Source organism: Anas platyrhynchos, chromosome Z (genome assembly GCF_047663525.1).
Source record: "Anas platyrhynchos isolate ZD024472 breed Pekin duck chromosome Z, IASCAAS_PekinDuck_T2T, whole genome shotgun sequence".
In the NCBI taxonomy this organism is placed as follows: domain Eukaryota; kingdom Metazoa; phylum Chordata; class Aves; order Anseriformes; family Anatidae; genus Anas; species Anas platyrhynchos.
The window spans coordinates 33894409-33921083 of NC_092621.1; the positions used below are offsets into that span (position 1 = coordinate 33894409).

Sequence of the window (26675 nt, forward strand, 5' to 3'; positions counted from 1 at the left end):
AACAAAAAACTGTGGCATGTCAGTGCAGAGAGGTTTAGCTTCAAATATCACAAACACACAAAACAACAAATGAATAGAAATACATCATGCACTGCATCTTCATTTTGAATAAGCAAATCAATGTTTTTCTGTCTGTAACCTCAGCACGAAAGATAACTGATGTAGAATAACAAACCAGTATCTGCTGAATTTTTTGAAAGTTTAGCTGAAGATCTCAATGGGGATCTTTACTATTATTTTAAAGAGACAAATAACAATAAAGAATGTTTGGCTTAGTGGTTACCAACTAAGATAATGTGAATTTATTTGAACACAAGGCTCTAAAATAACTTTAAGAAGGGAATAATCTGTCTAGTTAAACAGAAGCAATATTAAAATTAATATTTCATAGAACTGATGTAATCAGGTGTGTATAACTAGTTTTAAAAGTATAATTTATGTGATGGCCTTAAGTTAAAATATAACAGCCACCAATAACATCCCCTATTCTTCAAATAGTGTTTGTTTAATGTAAACCATGATTTGTCTTATTTCTTGGTCTTTGCACTTTACAAATTTTCCTTTCAAAATCCATCAAGTGCAGTATCTACAGGAAATTAATTCACTTCCCAGAAAAAACACTAATGTCTGTGTATTGTGTGTGCATGTTCACATGCAGGTATCAGTGCTATACAAGTTATTGAATCACATGACAGAAATGCACAGAAAATGTACTTCTATCAACTTCTCAATACCCACAGACTGGCAGACCCCAACAATGGTTTTGTTGGCCCATTTTTTTAGGGAAAAGAGGAAATTCTATTCTAGCTCTGACCTATGGCATGTGACTGAGTCAAAGAAGGAAAATCATATTTTCCTATAGATATGTGTTTCCAGCAACTTTGAAGGAAAAAAAAAAATCTACCTTTTTTCCTGGAAAACAAACAAAAAAGCAAAGATGCACCTCATGTCTCTCAGATATCAGTTGTTTCAAGAATGAGATGGAACATTAATAATTAGTGTAGAGAAAGATATAATATATATATATATAATATATAATATATAGATGATATAAATATAGATGATACAGATAAATGTATAGATAAAGACAGATATATATAGAGAGAAATAGATACATGTATGTATTTATTCACATGAAACAGGTATAGATCTATATTTTTTGTGCTTTACATTGCTCAGAAAATCTCTGGTGGAGCTGAGCTGCAGTTTAACCTTGAATTGAAAGAATTTCTGATTGATTCTAGAAATGATCAGTGTTGCTGACAGGAAAGGAAAAAGGCACTTCATATAATAGGCCTTTGAAATAGGCTATGTAGAAAGCCTAGTAAAGAAATATAAAGGGAGAACCATGTTGATTGCTTGAAAAATGTATGCAGCCCACACAGAAATGAAGAACTATCACAGCAATTAACCTAGCACAGTGGCATGAACAAATACTGCATAAAGTACACTGTAGGACAATGCAGAAATACTTGAAGAAAACCAACATCATTGAAATTATTACCTATCAGAAAACCTTTTTGAGAATTTCAGATATTTTAACTACTACTGCAGCATTAACTCTAAATTATTCCCTGGTCCTGGGAAATAAAAGTTAGGTATAAGTGAGGGCCTGGTGTGCAGCGGCAGGAACTTTCTGAAAAGTACTCCCACACCTCATCTATTAGTTACAGAAGCCACATTTTAAGAATGCCACTGGACATGATATAATCTGAGTCACTGCTGTTATTGCAGTGGCACTTAGCAATGTATCATGCCAGTCAATTTTGTTTTTCTCATGCAGTGGTGGGTAACAGCTTCAGACAAAGCCAAGAATGGTCAGGCCATTCAACACGGCAAAATCTGAAGCTGAACATTTAACTGTACAGACAGGATTCAAATTAAAAGCTGTATCACTAAATTGCTATTTAAGTTCCCAAATCTAAACCCAATACCAATAGCTCTTGTATTCTTCTTCAGCCTGTAAGAACAAAATATCAAAGGTTAGATATACAGTGTTATGAGCAGGTCAAGCTGAAGTCAGAGTAGCACTGTGACAGAATTCCTACCTATTAAATCCAAGCATGAAACCTTTCTTATTGCAATGGTCTGAACTCCTGAGTCTGTATGAATGTAATATGTGCTCGTTTTTATCATAAGGTATTTGTCACAGGTGACATAAATGCGTCATTAGACAACTGTTACAAATTAAGTGATAGAACAAAAAATCAAGCAGCATGAAGAGAAAATAAAAGTTATTAATTAGAGCTGTAAATCATCACATTTCTAAAATATGAAAGACTGCTAAAGTCACACGAGCTATTTTAAGTACTTGAAGCTGAGGAAAGCTTGCTTAATAATTGCTAAAGTTCTAAGCAGGAGAATAATCTGAAGAATAAAATAATCAAGAAGGGGTGGGGGAGGGAAGCCTATTTCCGTGGAGAAATTTTTAAGCAAAAATGGCACTTATTGCCATTTGAATCATCACAGAATTCTGCCAATTAGCACAAAGATAACTCATAGCATATTTTCACTGATCCAACATGTCTGCTGTCATTTCCACCCTGGAGTGATGTATTGCCAGCTCATTCCAACTGATGTGCTTTCAGCAGAGTCAGTCAGTTCAGACACTCAGTGCATTCAATTCAAAACAATATGCTATACATCAGCAGTATCATGGGATCTTTGCCATTCCAAAAAAAAAAAAGAAAAAAAAAGAAAAAAGAAAAAACAAACAACCCCTCTTTGGGGTCAGTCTATTGGAGCAACCTTAGCCATATGATAAAACAGTGGAGGCAAGCCACACAACTGAAATACTGAAATATATAAAACAGCTGTTTCTCAGCTGACACTCTCAAAAGAGATATTGGATTTCAGTCCTCTTGCCACTCCAAAAAGTCACTCACAGGCTTTGCTGGTGAGGCAAGCATCGGTGAACTTGGAGAGAAGTGCCTGGCTCTACCCTGGTGGGGTCTGCAGTGCTGCCAAATTGTCCTCTGCTGTCAGCTCCATCAACAGGGCTTACACCTTTGTGACCTGCAGGGAGGTTGGCTTTATCATCTCTTCTCTCCATGGACTTTCTTTCTGCTTTACTTTGCAGCTTCTCAGTGCTCTCACCCCTCTGGGTCAGTTAGTCAGCTGAGTGGGGTCAGAGCTGTGTCCTTGGTTACCAGGGGTCCTATCTCAGCAGCAAGCATTACTGTGGGCAAGGACACTTTCCAGGAGCAGCCACCGATCCCCAGAACACAACACACTGTGTCAGTGAACATATATCCATACGTTTGCTTCCAGAAATCCTATCTGGGATCTTCTTCACCAGCACAGGGGAAGTCAGGGAATTTGAAGCAACTTTGAAACGACTTTTTGTAAGAAAACAAGAAGTGGCAGAAACCATCTGAACGCACAATGTTCTTACTGAGACAGAAGGATGATTGATCCTGGGACTTGAATTCAAGGTTCTAAAAATACAAAATGAAGGCTTTTCAAAAAAAAAAAAAAAAAAAAAAGCATAAGTTTTTTGTTTGTTTGTTTGTTTTGCATAGTACAATGTTTTTATTTACCTAACCTGGCAACCAAGACTGTATTAAAAATTCAAATGAGAAATCTGTTTTAAAGAGTTTGAATCTCAAAATGATTAGACACTCAAAATTATTAGACATAGTGGCTGTATTTTTTTTCTGACGAACCTAGTCCTCTCAACTTTCTGTTTCCCAATTATTTTTCAATTTTCCCCATTTCCTTCTTTTCCTCTTTTCCTTTTCCCTTTCCCTTTCCCTTTCCCTTTCCCTTTCCCTTTCTCTTTATCCTTTCATCCTTTGTCCTTTTTTCTTTACGGCTACAATCTCCCTTTCCATGGCTTTGTTGTTGTTGTTCTGTTCTGTAACAAAACTCACAAGAAACTGAAGTAAGTTAAGAGGAGAGAAGAAAAGTAACCACCTGCTAAAGGGCAACCAACCCAACAAGGCATAATGGTGTAAACTTGAATGTGCCAAGAGACTTCCAACCAGTGAAGTTTAAGTGCTTCCATATACTAGAGACAAAGCTGCACAAATTCAGGAGTTTATTTAGGTATTATATTATGCTTGTAGCCAGGAAATAAGGCCCTAAAAATTATTTCAGCCCTAAGCTGATGCAAAGAAAGCAGGCTAGGCAATGTCAGTTATCTAAAACTGGTGTCATGATGTAGAAAACAGGCCCAGCTTTCAGTATGATCCTAGGTGGGAGCTGCTACTTTTTGGCTAGTGATTCCTATGCTGTTTGAGTATTAAGTAGGAAGACTTGCATAAAAAACACATTAAAATCCTTTGCACATCAACCATCAGACTGAGTAAATAAGCAGGGTACATGTGGAATCAGAGGACAGATTGCTGAAATAGATTTAAAAACAGATATATTCACAAAGAAACATTCAGTAACACTTCTGCCTGTAAAGCAGCTGGAGTACAAAGCATGGACAGTTACTTGTCACATGGCTTTCTGATTCTGAAGTGGAAGGCACAGCAAAGCTCTTTTGGACAAAACAAACAGAAAATGAATTTTCTCAGGCTGAATTTTCTTTTCTTTCCCACTGGTTATGTCTCAGATACAGCACTGTAAATGACATAGTTGTGTTTAAGCAGCTCACCAGTGCTTTGTTTGATTACTGACTTTCTGTAGGTAAGTGTATTTTTCTGTGATTTAGAAGAAGGTAGCTTCTTTAATTTGGGCTCAAGTTAAAATCCTCCCTCTGTCTCCACTTTTTGAGAGTGAGATACAGACAGCGGAAATCCTTTTATGACCTCTTCTTCAAAAGAACAGTGCACTAGTAAAGCATTAATAACAGCTCAATAGGTGCATCAATGCAGCAAAATAATTATCTAAGAAAAGTTATATAACCTCTAACAAACAAGGTCAGAGATCAAGATATTTTTATACCTGGTCTGTAAGATTCCTTCTGCATAAAGTAACCTCTTGGATAGGAAAACAAAAGCAAAACAAAACAAAACAAACAAACAAACAACAAAAAACATAATCTTCACAATGCTGGAAACAAATTACTTATTATTTTAGCACCAATTAAGATTCCTCCATGTGGAGTCTAATAGAGAAATTCATTATACAATCCCACTGTTTATTCTATTTGTCTGTAACAGACATAGCCATAACTCTATCCTGAAAACAAACAAACAAACAAACAAACTGCATCTTTATTTCAGAAGCCAATTTAAAAGAGCTACTTTTTGTTCTTTAGTTGAAACAAAATACCATGGGCCTATTCCAATCTGTTCCACTGGCTTGTCTTTTCTCTTTTCCCTGGAATTCATGATTACCTCACTTTAACAGAAGAGATACCAGGACACAGTAAATCAAACCCACTGGTTGAGATCCAGTTAGCAGCCAAAGATCTGGATATGAATAAAGAGTTGAATACTACGTCCTTGGAACAGTAGCTTTGAGTTTCAATTATCAGCCCATCACAGATACTGCATTAAATAGATCGTTACTGTCCTCAGCAACCATAACCAATCACCATCACATGAAAACTGCAAATTGCAAATACATACTATCTGACGACTGCTGTTTGCCTGTCTCTATATACACCTTCAGAGCAGATATGGGAACAAAACAAGCACAACTGCCTATTTCTTTGGAATTTTCTCAGCTGAAGAGGTTTTGTTTTCTTCTTGGTAAGGTTTCTGATACTAATCAGTGGGATGTGCTCTGGTCACACGTAGCCCAGAGACCTCCTGGTGTTAGACATACCTTTGTTCCACTGTGCTACATGGGGCAGAGCACAACAGGATCCCTGTTGACACTGGTAAACAGCACTGCTGATGGCTGATGGCAAGCAAAAAGCAGCTTATGGTCCAGCCCAATCTTGTTTCTCCAATATGAGCTGCAGTCTGTGTTTCAATAGAATCAAGTGGCCTGGACATTGTAACTGCAAAGCAGAAGCTATTGTCCTTTGTTTCTTGTCCTGTTTAAGAAAAAGTACGTGTAATATAGATTCTAGGTACTAAACTATCATTATATTTTTGAGTTGTCACAATGTGTTAAAATGTAGTGCTTTTATGCAGTAGAGGAAATAATTTTGTGACAAGATTATATGCAGAATAGCTTTCACAATATGGAAATACATGCTTATGGTGGTGAAAAGGAAACTATTTGGACAGCTCATGAAAGCAAACACTTTGAAGGTGCTTGGAGTCCAGAAAAATTATTTGGAGATTTGTAACAAGTGAATGTCTGAGGGGCATTTGATCTTAAAGTATTTTGAGAGCTAACAAACTCACTCTTTTTGTGTTTAAATGAATGAAACCTTGTAATTTGCATTATATGGCTCCGTGTTTCTAAATACTGCTTCCAACAGCAACCAGATGAGGGGTAATACAAGTAAAATGGTACAAATATGTCATACATCTCTGACACAAAAACCCAGTTCAGGATACATTTTTTTAGCACGGTAAGTTACTGAAGTAAAAAGACAAAGAGTAATCCGTGGTTTTGTGACCACAGAGAAACAACAGGAATAAAAATGAAAATATCTCCTCTTCCTGTGATATCTCCATCAAATAAGTGAAGCATAAGATACAACATCAGAAACTGCTAATCAAAAAGGCAACAGTCTAGTGAAGGTTTTTCCCATTCACTGGATCTTCCCCAAACTGCTGTTAGCAGTGTCCCAGTCATACCTTCTCAGCTAATCAGGGAAAGGTGACACAGAGTGGTAAGAAGCCTTGAAAAATGATTGTTGCCATACTCAGCAGCTGTTGAAAAGCAGAGGAGAGAAGGGAAGGATAAGAAAGCCAACATTTGTATTGAGCTAGCAGAGCATAATGCAGCGGATGGCTGCTGGCAATATGTAACGCCCCCTGAGAAACATCCCTGATTGCACACACTGTCTCCCTGAAATCTCCCAGCTCATTCTGATTAGGAAAGTGATTCAGAAGTGAGAATAACTGCTTACTCCACCAGCTATCACCATGCACGTCTGCCATTATAATCTACAAAATACTGACATGCATTAGAGTGCGGAACTGATGGTCTGGGTGGGAAGTGAAACACGGCATACAGCAGGGTTACATCCAAGCCCCATGCCGGGAGCATCCCCTTGCCCAAGAGCAGACCAGTACCCTTCCTTCCCCAGGAAACATGCAGCATTTTGTGCTTTAGTAGCACTGATGTCTGTACTACCTCCACATGCTCTGCAAAAAACACAGCTGCTCACTTCTGCTGGAACCCTCTTCACCACCTCCAAGTTTTGAATAGAACAGAAGGTATTGATTTCAGACCACAGAGCTCTAGTTAAAACTTAAAATCTGTGCTTTACTGGCTTTCCAGTTGCTCCTTCCTGCAGCACTGCAGCTTTGTTGAACATGGAAGAAAAGCAAATACCCCTTCTGGGAATAAGTTCCACAGTCTAATTTTTCATGCGAGCATCATTCTCTGTGTAGCTCCTGAATAGGCTAGAATTGCTGATGGACTCAGTATAACTGGTACTATGGGCCTATGTACTATTCAAAGAGAAGGTGACTGATCTTTGGCAAAGAACCAGGAATACCATTTCCCAGATACCGTTTATGGTTCATCATAATGGTTTAATACATTAAGCTGAGGACTGATTTGTGAAACTGCAGCGGCCAGGGAGTGACTTGAATAGCCAGAATCTACATGATAAAGACAGATATGTTTCAACTGCATTTCCTAAATGCCATTTAATATTTCCTTCCTAAAACATGTGCAAAGATAAAAGGATTTGTTTTGTTACAGCTATAAAACATGGAAGCCTCTATGCTGAGGGCAGGATTAAAGCACATACTTGTCCCATTGAGTGTGGTTTTGTACAGGAAAGAATGCACAAGCTTTACCTGAGCCACAGCCCAGTTCCTCACTATTTTCAGGCAGCCCATCACATGCAAGCACAGTCATTGTCCTTCCTATGAAATATGTTTGACTTGCTCCTCAACTGAATGCCATTTCCCTTTATCAAGAGAGAGATATAATATCAACAAATCTGATGGTTAAATGTTTCTTTAAAAAAAAAAATAAAAAAAAAAATCAACAATCCTGATTGCTAACAATGAAAATCTGGTATTGTCAAAATTTCATTTCAAGTATATATATTTTTGTCAGAATTTCCCTGCATTAACACTTCATTTTGGATCAGGAGTTAACCTAAAGTGAACTCATTAGTGACCATACCAGTTCATGTCATGATGAACTGGTATGATCACCCAAACTGGACAACTTCTGTAGGAGAATAAGCCTGAAGCTATGTCACAGTAAAATAATTAATGAAATTCAGCAACTATAGGGCATTCAGCTAAAGGAGACAGATGACAATCATTCTGAAATAGCTACATGGAAAAATAATATGAATATCTGGTCTTCAGGAATGACAGTTCCACACTATAAATTCATTATTTGGAAACACACAACTTCTAAATGCAATCTCCAGTTTACCTCTGGTTGGAGTGCCTCACCAGCTCTTCTGGAATAATCAAGTCATAACTTGACAGCATTGTGCCAGGTAGATCTCAGCCAAGTCAAGCCATTATAAATAATCACAACCGGTAACTTTGCCTGTACACAATTGTTTGACTTTCTCAGGATGATCCTTCTGTCCAAACTGAAATAAAATCCTGAATTTCATCACAGTGTCTTGAATAACAGGCAATCCTTAATATATGCCAAAAATTTTATAGCAATGTACACCCTATTTGTTCCAGATACATCAAAATATTTAGTAAAACTTTGTTTATGTATTTTATTCTATAAGGATATCTGAACTAGTTTCTTTATAAAGTTCATGAATTTATATTTTTAATGGGTTGAAGCATGTAGCTGGACTTAAGAACTTTGGTTTAAAAATACATATTGGGATGCAACAGGGGCACTAGCTCTTGACCCTTGAAGGCCAAGGAGCTGTGATGCCACCCACTGGACTGACAGTTCCTTAAAGCATTTGGACAGTTTGTCAATAACTTGTCCACAACGGTAGTTCCAGGGGACGCATGCAGCATGATTTCTAGAAGGTTTTACCGAGCAGATGGTAAGGAGTGTATTGCTTTTAGTTGGTTTGGCTACAAAATTAAATTTGTGCTTTACAAAGGAGATCCAACCTGCTTGATTTAATCAGTAATGCAAAGATAGCTGCTTACTCTAGTTTCCTTAATTCTAGTTACAGGTTTTATCTGCTAAAGTAATAATTATAGTTCTTTGGGAAAAAAAAAAAAAAAAAAAAAAAAAAAGGTGGGGGAGGAGGGAAACAATAATTATACAGGTGGAAAAGGAAGTTCTTCCAGTCAAAATTCAGGTTACTTTTCCCACATAATTTAGTTTAGAAGCCTATCAATAAAGCATAAATTACAAACTACTTCTCTCTAGAACTGAGCTTGGCTTTAAACATTACCCAACTTTCTGATTAACTGCTTCTTGTTTTCCTTTAGCCCCATCTCATATGAATGCCAAAGCACACCTGGTGACAGTTTTTCTGGGGAGGTAGCTGCATTTTGCAAAAGACACCTCCTTTTGTTTTATTTTGTTGGTGTCCTTGCTTGATTTTAACCATACTTTAGGGATCCAAATGCATAAGTCTGACTCTCTGATGTGTGTGGAAGACTAAGTTTGCTGTTTAGGCAAACCAGAAAGGAGATTACATAGCAGATCTCCTCTCTGATTCTTAAGTGATAGGACATGATTTCCCTAGATGACCTGCTGTTGGCAGAAATACCTAGGCAGGAAATTTTTTTTGGTTCAGTAGAGACCCTGCATACCACAACTTATGTGGTGTTTCACCACCACTTTCACACACTTTCACCCTGTCTTTTTGTGAACCACAAGATTTTTTTGACATGGATCCTGTCATTTCCAGCTTCCATCTCTCCCCTGCCAAAAACATTCTTCTAATTAAATAATGCCGGACAGTGTACACAAGCAAATGATTAACCACATAATTTTGGTGCAAGCATGTTTAAGACCACATCCACACTGGTGAGGAAGCCAGGTTTAATCATGACTGCTTAAATGTGAGAAGTGGGGGTTTGAGAATTGTTCTTGGCCAACAAACCATACAATTATGCTATGTGGTCAGCTTTTCTGGGCCAGGTCTTTTGCCTAGCTTAAGCTTTAGTAAAAGAAACAACATTTATACTAAAATGGAGAACCATATCCTTGTTTCCAACCCTCTTTACCTGCTCTGATCTTTCCTTAACAGATGAAGGTTACATCACCCATAATTTCGAGAATTCAGTGTATTCAATGTAGACACAGTCTCACTGCCAGACTTGTCTGTCTTTGGGGATAGAATTCAATTATCAGTGAGGAAGTGTGACTTCCCAAAGATTCAACAGCAAATGAGGTAAGGAAGATTAGTTTGGACCTCCAGTTCAAGGCCATTTTTGTTCTGTTGCTTCTTGGTTCTTGCATGTGTGTCATTATCACCTGGCCTTATCAATTCACCCAGCAGCTGGCCATTGCAGCCTACCTAACCTTTAAGCTACAGAAATGTTCCTGGGACTTTGATTGATAGTTAATTCCTGTGGCAATAAGTGAATCAAAGAAAACTTTCCTCATGGTGATTAAAGAAACAGTCCCACGTGTAAGTAAAGTCAGACCCAAGGCTAATGCAACAGTATCTGATACCAAAGAGGGAACCACAAGCTTCAGGCCATTTTATGATCGCAGCTACCCAGGTGTGAATTTGAAAGGTCTCTGATGTAGATTAATCGGCATCACAGGAATGTAAATGATCTCTAAATTTGACACACTATAGAAATTACTTGGTTTTAGATCTTAAAATACCCTAAAGTATAATTTTACAAAACACACACATAAAAAAAAAAATTAATTCCCTTCAAAACTGTGTTCTTTAAAAACAAACAAACAAAGAAATTTAATTAGAAGGGAAAACTCATAAATATTTTTAAATTAATATCAAAGATGAAAGCTTATTTACTTGGAAAAATTCTTGCTTCAGATGTCACTGCATGTAAAGCCACAGAAAGAACCAAAGTACCATCCTGCCTTTTGATTTTTCCTAGGCTACCCTGATGTGTTTCTGAAGGTTGTAGGAGGTAGCCTGGTTTGTCTAAGCACATGTGTTATTACTTGCTTCTCTTCTTGATGTAACTACAGGTACTTTACAAAGAATACCATCCAACAGCACATGCTTTTAAAAACATCTGGCTGGAATCATAAATGGGCAATTCAACCACATTTTACCACCCATAACAATAAGCTAAATGCATGCTGTCTTTTGCCTGAGTATTTGTGTGGTATCCGTTAGTGTTTACTTAGGAATCTTCCCAGCATGGACAATGCCCACACTTTGGGGCACAACCCCATCATTACTCTAAACCTACACAAAAAAGGTCCCTGTTGCATTTATGGTAGGTCCCCAAAACAAAATCTCTCCCATAAAAAGCTATTGAATTACTCTCGTTCTGCAAGGCACCATTCCCTTCCCCTCTCACCACACTAGAAAACAAAGCACCAGAACAGCCAAGATGTTACAGAAAGGTTACTGTGTTCCTGTCAGAATGTAGCTAAAAGTTGTTTATACATACATATGCATGGACAAATGCACATACGTTTTATATATTTCTTGTCCTATCCACTTTCCTGGTGCAAGTTAATGGGTGTGAGAACAATGTCAATACATGCCACTTTGAGAACAATCTTTTATGTAACCCAGATTAAAATTTAACTGGCCTTCTTCACTATTCAGTATGTGCAGCCCATTCAGCAGGATCTGATAAAGATCAGTTTTGCTGAAACTTGTTTTCAGAGTACTTACAAAAACAGCTTCCCTGCCACGGGCACTTGGAGCAAAACGGAATCACTGAACAAACTCTGTAGATTCAGCTGCTTTTGAAAATGAAGAATAAAAGTGGTCTGGGCATGCTTAGTATAGTTTTATATGTGCAATAAATAAAAAAGGCTAAAAGAAGGCTGAAGGATTTGTGGTACAATGTCAGTCACTCTTCTCGCTTTAGTTGTATTGTAACACTAGCCCTCCTTCCAGTCTTGTAGGTAACTGCTTTGCTAGCCTGTCAGCTGTGAATAGCCATCCACTAGTGATGAATGCCTGAAGCGGGATGCATATGTGACTGACAAACCTTACTCAGCTCCATGTTGACATAATTGCCTCTTATCACCAAGAAAATTCATCCCTCCAAGCTGAAAAACCCCTGCCTTCCCCTGCCCTTGCAGATGGGGAACTGGCATAGGAGGGAAAAGGACTGCAGAATCTTCATTTAAATTGTGGAAAAACATATGATCAGCTTTCAGCACTGATCAATTTATTACGTTTAAACACACACTCCTCTCACAAACTGATGGGGAAAATTTGAATTTCTGTAGAAAGCTGATACGTAATGATATTCTGGAAGTGGTGTATGTGTAAGCAAGCCTCAAAGACAGACCATGCATCTTTTGATAACAGGCTGTCATTTCTGCAAGGAACAGCTTACTGGCCAAAAGAGTTCATATATACATCAGCTTAATCTGCTGGGAGTTTTATCTATGAGCTTCAATCAGCAAACAGCCAAGACTGCAGTCCTTAAAGGCCACGTACCTAAGATGAAGCAAGCCTACAGCAAATAAGCCCCAATATAAGTTGCATATTTAGAAATCAATCTGCTTAATTTAATTTTAGCACCAAGCCACAAAAGCCAGATGCCTTGAGCTGATTATAAATCTAATTCTTCCTCCAAGTTAAGTATTTAGGAGATATTACTCTGTCCAGGAGCTCAACACTTTCAAACTTGCATATTTTAGAACCTTGAGGTACACAAACTCTTGAAACATGTTATCAAAGTAGGATGTGGCATTCGGGTGCACAGACCCTGTTAATGAATAACAGAAGAATCTGCAATCACCTCCAGCACAGCATTTTGAAACTAAAGCCAGAAATCCAGAAGACTTTATGGAATTTTCTTACTTTCCATGGCAACTTGATTACCTGTGTACATTCCTCAGGACTGCCAGAAAACCTTTTTATGGATGTGCAGACCAAAAGTACACACGTGTATGTAAATACAGTTTACAAGAGGAATGCAAAACCTAGGAAAGTGCATAGCACAAGAAGACAATAACTCATGCCTTTTTTTATGACTTTTTGTTGGTGTTGTTGTTAAAAAAAAAAAGCCTCATATGTGGTTTACTGAAAGGTTATCAATAAGCCAGCAGAAGTTGTATCTTTCACAGCAGAGATTAAGAACACCAGATCTTAGCTTCTTACAGAGGTAGTCCATAGTGATTTATCCACTACCTTAAATTCTTATGGGAAAGCTAAAAATGACAAATAATTTTGCAAAGGCTAGAGCAAACTTTTAGAAAGTGACAGGCATAGATGACTTTTTACCCTCTCTGAAAACAAGTTCTGTTAATGATATGTTTTTGAAGGTATAATTTTTTGCAGGTCTATATTCCCATGGGCATGTTTTTTGAGGAGAATTTTTACTTCAACACAATGGCATTCATTTTGTGAAGGCCGATATGAAATTTTATGAATTTAATGAACATTTTTTGAAGTTTATTGCCTTCAACAAAGATTAATACTATTAAAAAGAGAGCTGGAATAGGGTAACTGCTATCATTACTTGTATGTTTCTTTGCTTGGGAATGCATTAGTGCAGACACTTTAAATACATTACAAGTTAAAGTAACTTTCTCCTGATTGAACAACTCCCATTAGGCTGCCGATCAGAGCTCAACAAAAACCACTGACTCCACTGGCTGTTAATTTTGGACTGCTTGAGTTGTTTAAATCTATGCATCCAACACAGTTTGAGACTTGAATCTCTAGTGCTATCTAGTGGCTAATACAGAAAATGATTAATGTGTACAAATACAGCTACATAAATCGCAGCATCTATGGGCAAATATTATTCCTCTTTCCACGTCTACCCTGAATTCAAGGTGTAGATGCAGGCTGGTTACTAAAGATAAACACAAGTTTGTCTCACAAAGTTTCAGCACACCCAAGTTCCCTAGCTAAGTACTTAAATCAAAACCAGCAGCTGACTGCATAAGCATCTTTCTGTCTTGAAATGCCCAAGTAGAAACAGTGAGGCAGAAATTGTTATCTTGATAGCTGGTGGCTATCCCCAAACCTGCTTATGTTTAAATTGGTGAGCATTTCTCCCCTCCAATTTCAATTCACTTTTGCAATGGAAGTAAAAAATTACTAGGGTAATTCAAGCCAGCATTCACTCTAGAGAAAATTAAACAGGTTGTCAGGTGCGTGCAAATACCTTTGTCTCCTTGCTGCCTGGGATTTTTCTTGGTTCATCTTCTACTTGACATTGAGAAAGAAACCAATCAAATTCAGAATGGTTGCAACTTTGGGGCTTGCTTAAAGAGCTTTGCTAGTTTGGCCAACAAATTTAAGGTTTAAGCTCAAATATGGCTGCCAGTAATACGTATAGGTGTGTGTGTGTGTGTGTGTGTGTGTGTGTGTGTGTGTGTACATATATATATATATGAAAATGCTAAAAATACTAGCTGAGTAAAAATAAATTCTATTCCTTTATGTAAAAGGAACAGTATCATGAACAGATCTTTGACATGGGCCTAAATAAAAAACAGTGAGGAAGTCTGAAGTGTTTTCGTACTTCATAGGGTGCTCTTATTCCCACAAACACTTGCACCAGTAACCCCAGACCCAAACTTTTCTTATTTTCAGATAGGATTGCACTAGCCTAAAAGTGAAAACTGGCCTCCACACTGGGCTTACAGAAAAGATGTACACTGACATTTAAAAAAAGTACATTGGGCACAATATCAACCATAACTTAATTAAGAAGAAACAGATAATCTCTATGCTGCATTTTTACCTGATGTGAAAATGTAGCAAGTATTTCCTTCCTCTGAAAAATCCTTTGGGGCCTATGGTTTAAAAATAGTGTATTGGGTTTGCATGGCAAGGTTTAGTAGCAGGGGGGCTGCAGGTGTGGCCTCTGTGAGAAGTCCAGAAGCTGCTCCATGTTAGACAAGGGCCAGTTTCAGCCAGGTCCAAAGGGACCCACTGCTGTCCAGAGCTGGGCCAATAAGCAATGTTGTTTGTGCCTCTGTGAGAGCAGATTTTAGAAAGGGAAAAACAAACAAACAAACAAACTGCTGCACAACAGGAGCTGGGAGAGAGGAATGAGAAGCAGCCTTCCATATAACAAGGTCAGTGCAGAAGGAGGAGGACAGGAGGTGCTCCAGGCGGGCAGCAGCAGTTCCCCCGCAGCCTGTGGAAAGGCCCCTAGTGGAGCAGGCTGTCCCCCTGCAGCCCATGGGTCCCACCTGGAGCAGATCTCCACGTTGCAGCCCCACCATGGGTGGAGGAGCCCCCGGTGGAGCAGGTGGATGTGGCCTGGTGGAGGATGCAGCCCATGGAGAGGAGCCCACGCAGGAGCAGGGGGTCTGGGGGGAGCTGTTGCCCACCCATGGGGGACCCGTGCTGGAGCAGTTTGCTCCTGGGGGATGGATGGACCCCGTGGTATGGAGCCGTGTGGGAGCAGTGCTTGAAGAGCTGCTGCCTGTGGGCAGCCCCAGCAGGCTCAGTTCAGGAAGGACAGCATCCCGTGGGAGGGACCCCACGGGGAGCAGGGGCAGAGAGGGACCATGAGGGAGTGGCAGAGACGAAGCGTCAGGGACTGACCACAGCCCCCATTCCCCTGCCCTGCTCAGGGGGAAGAGGTAGAAGAAGATGCATAGGGAGGAGAATGTTTTTTAGTTTGTTTCTCACTGCTCTAGCTTCTTAATAATAGTTAATAAATTACATTAATCTGTTTTGTCCATGACAGTTAATGGTTAGTGATCTCCCTGTCCTTATCTCAACACTTGATTACTTTTCATCATATTTTCTCATCCTATATCGTTATGAGGGGGAGTGAGAGAGTGGTTGTGGTGGAGCTCATCTGCCCAGCGGTGTAAAACCACCACAGATGGTTAGAGTACCTGTTCTATGTTTTCATATACGAAGAAAAAGTAAAACAGATATATCTGCAGGCTAATAATTAGCACTTGCACGGTACTGTTCCCCAAACCTTACACTAAATGTGTATATATACATACATCTTAATGTGTGTACACCTATGTATTTGTGTATATATATATATATATATACACACATTATGTATACACACATATGTGTATACACACACACACATACACCAACACAAACATACACAAAGCCTTTGACAACTTCCCCTTATACATTACAAAGTCTCCTCCTACACCCCTTCCTCCCCTCCGTTAAAAGAAATGGGGGAAAAAAGGTATGAAGTGCAGACAGAAATGATGTGGTTGCTGGCAAAAGCTGTGAATGGTCTGATTTTTTATGTTGGAAACAAAAGGACAGCAGGTGATGACAGCCAGTAAACTTCTAATGAGTTATTTCTACTAAATGTAAATATTCAGTAAATCTGCATTTAAAGACAAAGGTCCAGTTCTATTTTTTATTCCAGCCCTGGTACCTAGGAAAAGTAGAAAGTTTTTTCTCAGAGGGCAGATATAGTCAGGTGTAGTTTAGTGCTAACACAAGCCAAGTTGTTACTTGGAGATAGGGCACAGATTGAAATAAAAATATACTTAGTTTTAACAGGAAGCTCAGCTCAGTCCAGGAGGTTTCCACCTTGTCTGGAACAATTCACTATCCTGGCCAGGAGAGATTTACACTTAATGGAAATGATTTGTTACTCAGGTACAAAACATAACACAAAGGCAATTACTGCTGTCATTCATCGTTGTGAACACCTCTGTAAAATCTCCACAGGAGACTGTGTCCACAAACTTTTTTTCTGAAGTAATTAATGCAGATGATGCTGTTACATACTTGATTAGAACAAATTCTGACTCTATATTAACAAGAAAGCTGAGAAGATAGCTACTTAGAAAATTGTAAGTATATGATAGAACTAGAGATAAAGGTGGAACAAATGCAGATTCTCTGCATAATCTTTAAATTGCAGCCAAAATGCTCAACAACCCTTTTAAGACTGCACTTAAAGATGGTCAGATTTATGGCACAAACCTATATGACAATGAAAAATAACTGAGGTCCTACCATGCAGTGCTGTGGAGCATGCTCTCCCTGGGATTTTTTTCTAACCACCACAAAGCTCAGAGAGGAGGTCTGGCAAAACAGTACCAGAGTTTTGTCTGCTTGGGTCCTAAAATGCTCAATTTCTCATACAGACAGAAATCTGCAGTTATTCTTCTGAAATGCTGCTGGACCTTATTTTCCATTATAGCATGACTTGCAAGAGAAGTTGTGGAGCCTATGCACACTCATTAAATAATTTATCCATGATACGAGGATTCTATACAGTTATATGCAAAACGAAGAAGCTGCAGAAGCAGCTGTTTTTATCCAGCATTTAAAATCACCACAAAATAACACTAATGTACTAGACTAGATGTGTCACTTGTCTAATCTCAGTCCTAAACTACTGACAATGAAGTCTCTGATCCAGATGCTTTGTCTGTATTTGCTTGTATTCCCTAGGAGAATTTTAGCATTAAGAGCAACACTTTCCTCTGCTACTTGTTTTTGTATGTATCCTGCAAAGTCATTAAAAATGACTTATCTGAAACAATGATCAATTCATTTTTTTCATTAAGAAAACATCAGAAAAATAGCACCTTATTAGGTCTTTGCAGGCACTTTACACTTGGGATAAGGTACAAGATCTGGAGAAAGAGCTGGTGTGCAGTTAATATAAAAGCTTGACAAAAAAAAAAAAAAAAAAAAAAAGAGAGAACACTATCATCACTAACCATCTTCTGATCTTGGTGATGGTAATAAAGGTTAATGCTCATCCCATGAGGCAATCTTTAGTTACCAGCTCTCCTTGGTAATTCCTATCATAAATAGGACTTGTCAGTTAATGCTTGCTGCTTTAATCATTGGAATTGTACAGATATTGATATAACTGATCTGCAACACTCCCTTTTCTACTTCCATCAGACATATTTTCATATTCACATTAACAGAGTAAAAAACATTTGTTTTCAAGCCAAACTGAAATATGTCTATGTCAGTTTTAGTCAAAGATTCTTGCAGAACAACTAGGGAGTAACTCATCTCTTCTTTACTGGAGATGCTGCTCCCATTGCATTTTTAATCATGTAAATACTCTTAAGTGTTGGATGTGGTGGCTACAGCAACCCCATAATGAGAAGGTATTTCAGAGTTACACTCTGCAAAGACTTTTAATGAGCCCCAGCCTAAATACTCATGCAAAGTGCACAACAGGAAACTCTTACAGGGTCTTTAATACATTGTGGTGCCCAAGCTGCACACAGTACTTGAGGTGAGGCTGCACCAGCACAGCACAGCAGAGCACAGCAGAACAATCCCTTCCCTCAACCAGCTAGCAATGCCATGCCTGATGTACCCCAGGGTATGGTTGGCCCTCCTGGCTGCCAGGGCACACTGTTGGCTCAAGTTCAACTTTCTGTTGACCAAAACCCCCAGATCCTTTTTTTCGGGCTGCTCTCCAACCTTTCATTCCATAGTTTGTACATATAGCCAGGATTGCCACATTCCAGGTTGTTCAGAATATGGCACTTCCACTCATTAAATTTCACATGGTTATGATTGCCCAGCCCTCTAATTTGTCAAGATCTCTCTGCAAGACCTCTCCACACTCAAGGTAGCCAACTGCTCCTCCTAGTCGAGTATCATTTGCAAACTTACTTAGTATGTATTTGAGTCCTGCAACCCAAACATTTATAAAAACATCAATTAGAGCTCATCCTAAAATGGAAGTCTGAGAACCCACACCAGCAACTGGCTGCCAGCCTGTTGTAACCACATTTACAATAACCCTTTGAGCCTGACCCATCAGTCATCTGTTCACCCATCTTATCAGAAGGGTACTGTGAGAAAGAGTAACAAAATCTAAATAGCTGAAATCCAAAATAAATGCATGTACTGTTTTCCCTTGATCAAGTAGATGGGTAACCTTACTGGAAAAAGAAACTGAGTTTATTAAGCAGGACTTTCCCCTCATGAACCCATGTTGACTATGACCAATGACTGCATTGTCTGTCAAGTGTTTTTCATTCACCCCCAGAAAAATCTCCATGATTTTACCAGGCACTATAATGAGACTGACAGGCCTGTAATTACAGGTGTCTTTTTTTCTTACTTTTCTTGAAAACTGGGACAACATTTGCCGACTTCCAGTTGACTGAGACCTCTTCAGATTCCCAGGACTGTTGAAAAATAATTAAGAGCTACACTTAACGAAGTGTAGTCAAACTGCCAAATGCTGGAATACCAGAAGACATGAAAAAGTGCTGACAACTTTGAAGCCTTCCATCTTAAAAACCTTTCATCCTTTCATTTTTATATCTGTGGGTAAAATGGATATGAACATCTAATAGCAAACACTTAAAATACACAGATGACACTTTCATAGGTGATCCAAACACTACCTGGACATAATCACACACACAAAAAATAAAAATAAAATTAAATATTTATGTATCTGAAGACCAAAAAAATGAAGAGATCACAAAGTAATTAGACGAGCCAGATTTTTTTTTTTCTGAGTCAAGTGAAAACCTGCTTAAGTTTTTAAAACTGATTTGCTACTGCAACTTAATTAAAAAAATCTCAAGCTAAAAATTAATAAAAATTAATAATTCAGATTGGATAATTGTTGTATGTTGAACAGCTTTTAGGATCAGTAGTTTATCCAAGGTTATTTTCCTCTTCTTTATACCGAAATAAGAGGAGCAACATCTGTTTTTCTCTACCTGTTTAAAGTGATCATTTTTGCTTGAAGAAACTTCAATAACATTGAGGGAGATTTTACCATAAGAAAATTACAATTTATGGCAAAAATTTAAGAAGCTTGATCTACTTAATATACCTAATAATGGAATATGATGCCTGCTCTCCAGTGTTCAAAATGTATCAGTTTAACCTGCTACTGTCAGCATTTTCTGGAATATCAGCTGCATAAGTTTGCAAGCTAACAGATAACCCTACAACAATGTCTATGAACTAAAATGCAGTAAAGTCAAGATCTATGCAGCTGTTGTGGAAAAGGCATGGTCTCCAATTCTGAAAGATAAAAAACAATTATATATACACTGCAGGTGTTGAATGTGCTGAGGACAACAGTGTTCACAGTTTCAATAGCATCTGTAAGAAAGTAAAAATTTTTGTCTATTCTTAGCAGTTTCAAATGGTGCCTGAAACAGAAGTGCTCCCTACACATGAATATTTTAGATGTTTCAAAGGATTTATTTTTCAAAAGCAAGAAAAGAGATGGGGAGGTGGGGGGGAAGGTGAGACCACAACCAGCCTCTTTCCAATGTCACTTAGTTTGAGACAAGACGTGCCTTGCAAAACAATATTAAAAACAGTGAGCTCATCCATGTTATTTGCAAGTCTCTGTCACTAAAACAAAGCTTCTTTTTGCCACTCAAGAACATCTTTTTATCTTCTCTTTTCCCCCCTTTTTTTTGGGGGGTATGAAGGGGAATAAAAGGGAAAGGGGCAAATGTAGTAGGTATAAGTGGCAAGGTTGGCAAGGTTTAGTAGCAGGGGGCTGCAGGTGTGGCTCCTGAGAGAAGAGTCCACAAGCTGCCCCATACTAAGGGCCAGCTCCACATGGCTCCAAAGGGACCCACTGCTGTCCAGAGCTGGGCCAATAAGCAATGTTGTTTGTGCCTCTGTGAGAGCAGATTTTAGAAAGGGAAAAACAAACAAACAAACAAACTGCTGCACAACAGGAGCTGGGAGAGAGGAATGAGAAGCAGCCTTCCATATAACAAGGTCAGTGCAGAAGGAGGAGGAGGACAGGAGGTGCTCCGAGCAGACAGCAGCAGTTCCCCCGCAGCCTGTGGAGAGGCCCCTGGTGGAGCAGGCTGTCCCCCTGCAGCCCATGGGTCTCACCTGGAGCAGATCTCCACGCTGCAGCCCCACCATGGGTGGAGGAGCCCCCGGTGAAGCAGGTGGATGTGGCCTGGAGGAGGCTGCGGCCCATGGAGAGCCCCCGCAGAAGCAGGCCCCGGGCCGGAGCTGCAGCCCGTGGAGAGGAGCCCACGCAGGAGCAGGGGGTCTGGGGGGAGCTGCTGCCTGTGGGGGACCCATGCTGGAGCAGTTTGCCTGGGGGATGGATGGACCCCGTGGGACAGAGCCGTGTGGGAGCAGTGCTTGAGGAGCTGCTGCCTGTGGGCAGCCCCCACAGGCTCAGCTGGGGAAGGACGGCATCCCGTGGGACGGACCCCATGTGGAACCAGTGCAGCGAGTGACCGTGAAGGAGCGATGGAGATGAAGTGTCAGGGACTGACTGCAGCCTCCATTCCTCATTCCCCTGTGCTATTTAGGGGAGGGGGTGGAAGAAGGTGGATGGGGAAAGGTTATTTTTAGTTTGTTTTCTTTGTTTCTTGCCTCTCTAGCTTGTTATAATAGGTAATACATTTCTGCAATCTCCCTATGCTGAGTCTGTTCTGCCTGTGATACTAATTACTGAGTGATCTCCCTGTCCTTATTGCAACCCTTGAGACCTATCCATCATATTTTCTCCCCCCTTCCCTATGAGGATGAGGAGTGAGAGAGTGGTTGTGGTGGTGCTCGGCTGTCCGTCTGGGTAAAACCACCACAGCAAGTCTGAGTCTACAGAACACATATCATCATATATCATTATTTTAAAAAGAGACCGGATAGGATAAAGGGAACACAATCCTGAACGGTTATTAATTTCTGCCTGTTCTCTCAACTTGTAATTAACATTTCCATTGTTTCCACAAACCCAACTGAGAAATAAAATCCAGCAGGGGAATGGGAAAGCAGCCATGCCAATGATATCCAGTCACTGTCAAGGCATTAAATCTGTGCATTCCCATGAGCCAGCTGTCCTCTGTCCAGATGCACAATTACAAAACATGAGTCTCTTTCATTAACACCACCCTAAGATCACTGGCACTGAATAGCTTAGACCGAAGTTAAAAGAAAAGGCTGTGTATTTGAACAGACTAGGGCTTGAGCCCTTAAAAACCCAAGCCTTCTAGCTCCAATCCTGTGAAGTCCCAAAGTTAACATGGTTACTTGAACAAAAAGCTAACATAAACAAAAGGAGAACTTAGAACAGTACCAGTATCTAGCAGCTTGCAGAACTAAACCCTGTGATAGAGAAGTTGCACTGAATGCCAAATGATGAATACCAAACTAATCACCCTAAGCCTGCTAACTTTATTACACCTCATAATGCATTGCACAGCAGACACTAAGTCGTGATCATGAAACAGCTGTCCGGTCACAGGGGCTGGGGGAGATCCTGTGCTCTGAAACAGCACCATGGTCACAGCTAAAAGCAAAATTCCAGGCTACTCAGCTCAGTGTTTTGATTGCTCGTGTCAAGAACCATGCCCAACAGATGACTTTTTAAACAGATTGAGAAATTATTAAATACTGTCTTAAACAAGCAAAGCACTTTCTTACTCCTCTCTAAATAGTTCTGGTATCTTGCCTTATTGATGTGCTAAAAGACTGTGAGTGAAGCTAAAATCTGAAAATACAAATAAAGCAGCTTTTACTGGATGGCTCACAAAAAGAGGAATATCATTAACTTCTTGTTATTAATTAAAAAGTTTGGGTTAATCTTTCACAACAAAATGAACAAAGCCAGCACACACCAGAAACGCACCTGCAACTTTATTTCTTCATCACTGAGAGTTTGCTGTTTATTTAATTAAATCCCCCATTTAGACACAACAGTAGTAACAAAATATCTGTACACTACTTCTGTTACAAATATAGATACTATTTAAAGCAACCTTACACACTCTAATGTATGCAGCTCTCATTCTAACCAAGGAATAAGCACACAAGAACAATTCAGTAACAACAGTCAGTAATGGTACCATCTGTGTACTTTCATTTTTTGCCAATCACAGTAACTTCTGGAACTGTTAATGAGACAAAGCTGTTTGTTTGTTTGTTTGTGTTCGTTTTTGTTTGGTTTCAGTTAACTCGCTTAGATCTAGCTACCACCTTGTTAATACTATTTCACAGATGTTCCTAATACTGTTTTTGTTTCTCACTAACACAAACGCTAGTCTTTCACATCTTCCTCTAGTGACGGCCTGCCCACTGCCTGCATTTTCTATTCAGAGAGTTCTCTTAAATGACAATTGACACACATATATATAGCAAGAAGGCCGATATTTTTTTTTTTAATTTTTATTTTTTTGCTAATCAACATGAAGGGTCTTGCTGCTACATATAGTGTAGCAGCAAGTATATGGCATGCCAATTAGCTAGGCGGTGTCTTTCACCTTCAGCACATTTACTGGCATGCCAAAGGGAGACTACAATCAGCCAGTGGTATCAGTAGATACGATTTTGGGATAAAGTTTTAAAGACTCCTTAGTAAACTGAGGATGTTGATAAATTTATTGACAACTCTGCTATCCAAATAACAGCTCCATGGCTGCATCTTTTTTACCAGAAAATATCTTGCATTTGCACTTTTTAAATTAACAACCCCCAAATAATGTTTGTGATCCTCAGCTGTCCTCTTCAGCTCAATGCTGATGCAAAGACTTTCAGTGCTGTCTCACTGCTACCCTCTTCTCCACTGGAACTGATCTTCAGCCGTCTAACCACCATCAACCCCTGGTTATAGCCCTCCTCAGTCCAGGAAGGACCTTATCTTTGCTGCTATTTATTTTAGAGTGACAAGCAACATTGTAACACTATCATCTTCTGCATTGTATTAACCTAGGCTGTATATTCAGCTAAGTAAATATGTCCTGAGTGGTTTGTTCACGGCTTTCATTCAAGCAGCAATCAGAAACTTCTGCACTAAGACAGTATTTAGGCTTCCCCATTGCAAGAGGACAACCTTTGCTTACACACATTTCACGCTAGGGAGATTGCTTTCACTCCCACATAGTCTAGAAAAAACTACTGTTATGAAAGAAAAGTTTAATCCTTCTAATACTGCATCTGCTGGGCACTCTCTCACCAGGATAAGTCTCCACTAGCAAATAAATTTTCCAGCCTGAGAACAAATCCCCACCATCCAAAACACAATTCAAACACAAGCAAAAAACAAAGCTAAACACAACAAAAAATCCCCTCCCAACTCCTCCTACTTGGTCATTGTAGAGTAATATAAAACAAAACAAAACAAAAAAAACAACATACAAGTAAGTCCATTAATTATGTGCCTCCACATTACATGCTTTTCCTCCCATTCCCTAAATTCCACATTTTGTTAATACTTTCTTTCTCCAATAATCTTATTTCTGTTTTCTGACTCTACCATGCCATCCTGTTGTTGATTCAGTGACTTTATTGTTCTCACATATATGAAATATTCAAAGCCTCTTAGCAAAACATTTAAATTTTGTTGTGAGGTTATTAATGAAAACATTTGTTTAGTGGCTTACAAGTATTCATTACAATATTACTAGGAAAAATATTAATGTCTTTGCCATAGGTGACGTAACTCCATCTTCAGTGTTTTGACAGAGGGAGAAATATTTCTATTGCATACAAAAATATGGTTAAATGTTATTTTTCTTCAGTGATGTAACACTGTCCTGTGAATCAGGAAGAGCAAGAAGGCTATACAAATTTCAATTCTCTTTGCTAAGTAGAGCGTAAATAATATAGTCTTGTCAATCCTACCCCTTTCAGCAGCTAGTTCATGACAAAACAGTCAAAGTGACTGTTCCTTTGGTCCTTTTCAAAATAGCAACCGCTTCCTCATGGGTCACCCCTTCTAAACTCTGCCCGTTCACAGCAATGATTTGATCTCCCCTCTTCAGGCGTCCATCTTCTGCAGCTGCACCCTGAAACAATACAACATGTAATTGCAGACTCATGCATTTCTTTTTCTCCTTGCCGCACCATCCCAATGGTCTGAATAAGATGGGTACAGTACACAAAACCCCTTAAACATTTTTTGATTGAGAGTGATTTGACTAGAGTCAATCATAGAACAGTCTGCTAGTGCTGCAGTATGTCCTGCATTCTCTAACTTTCACAACACTTAGATCTAGAGGATGGATCTAGAGGATTTTTATTGTACTTTAATCCTGTTGGTCTAGCTAGTATAACTTCTAGTCTCTGGTACCATAACAGCAAGATTTTCATGACCTGAAATAGCTTCCAGAAACTGGAAATCCAGTAATCAAAACCCACCTATGAACTTTGACTTACAACAAACATTTGGTATTCTTCATTACATTTTTTTTTTGTCTAACTCAAGGCTGCTCCCTGAGTTAGTAAATTCCGTATGGATTCAGTTCCACCTGAACTTCTCCAAAGGTCCATATGAGTTCAGTTATTTTATGCTGGTCTACCTTTCAGACTGTAATAAATTGGTCCCTTCTATTACCTGAAGAAAATGAATTCTACACATAAGGTAGGGGGGCTGTTTTTCGAAGTATGTAAACATTTCCAGTTTTGAGAGTTGAAAAAGACTCTGTCATATGCAAAGTCTCATGCATTTGAAAATTCTAAATCTTCCTGAAACTATATCTTTCAAATGTTGCAAGCACATTTTGATCAGAACTTGCACTGGGCAAGAAAAGCTGTGAGAAACCACTAATCATTTGGCATTGAACTCAGGCCATGCTTTAAGAAAGTGGCTGCTGTGAACTAATAAATGAATTGACTGAACAAATTTACACTTACCTTTGCAAATACTGTCTTCACATATATTGGTAAGTCTCCATGAGGACTGCCATATCCCCCCACAATACTAAAGCCTAGGCCATCTGGTCCTCTATCTAGAGTAATGGTCTTGTACTGAGGAGGCCTAATGAAAGGGAAAAAGAGCATTGATATATTGTCTGAACTTATGATTTAACATGTATAACGTTCAACCAAAAACATTTTTCGTTCTAGTTAAGCAATTTCCATTTCCTCTATAACTACAAATGTACCTCAAATCTCCCTAGCAAACACCTTTAAAAATCCTGGAACCCTTTATGCCTCCTAAAAAAAAAGTCCAAAATTAGCAGCTAATCACTTTGTTGCAAGATTTGTTTCTCTCCTCCTCTGAGTTATGATTGTTTATTTGCACGTATGTGTTTATACAGATAACTCATAGATGTATCTCCACACATACACTTTGACTACATGAATTTTGAAGTTCTATCTTTTAATGTGGGTTTGTGTGCCTAAAGAACCCCATTCCTTCTTTCCCTGTTCCTGGAAAAATGCCTCAGATTTATAACATAATTTGAGGCAATACTTGTTTATGTAGCTGTGCTTTGTAGTATACCAGAAGTGGTAACAATTTTATACCCCAAAAGTTAAATATTTTTGATAGCCTAGAGTTAAAAAAAATACATCACAGAAACCAAAGTACCGCTGTGGAAAGAACCTTGCTATGTAAGTCTGAGAATAGCAATTTGGGGTGTATCAACTAATCTCAGGTACTTAGGCTCAGTGAAATGAAGAAAGCTGTATTTAAAATGAAATCAAATAACATTTTAATTCTACTGAAGAGAAAACAAAACAAAACAAAACAATTTGTAAGCATTTTAGATTGAGTTCCACCTTAAGTAACTGGCTACAGAGGCCAGTTATTATGTATTTACTGACCCTAAATCATCCTGAAAAATGCTGGTTGAAGTTAGTCCTGCAAATGTAAGACTGGATGTAGGTGGCTCCTGCTGCTGGCCAGTTATGACACTCACATCTCCTCCAGCTACAACCTAAGAACAGAGTTCAGTAAAATGAG

At 39.0% G+C, this 26675-nt stretch overlaps 1 protein-coding gene across 24 annotated transcripts in view; it reads right to left on the bottom strand.

Annotated features, from left to right (window-relative positions):
* Window positions 1-22612: 22612 nt before the first annotated feature.
* Window positions 22613-26675, bottom strand: part of MPDZ (multiple PDZ domain crumbs cell polarity complex component) — a 104553-nt gene continuing 100490 nt past the window's right edge. For 19 of the 24 annotated variants that reach the window (XM_038170301.2, XM_038170300.2, XM_038170296.2 and 16 more), the window contains 3 exons: window positions 26537-26649; window positions 25622-25745; window positions 22613-24774 (listed from right to left, as the gene is read on the bottom strand). In XM_038170301.2, coding sequence (XP_038026229.1) covers window positions 24628-24774; window positions 25622-25745; window positions 26537-26649 — 384 coding nt within the window. In that variant the 3' untranslated portion in view covers window positions 22613-24627. The remainder of the gene's footprint in view (window positions 24775-25621; window positions 25746-26536; window positions 26650-26675) is intronic. The other 5 variants (XM_072030773.1, XM_072030771.1, XM_072030769.1 and 2 more) reach the window with 2 other exon arrangements.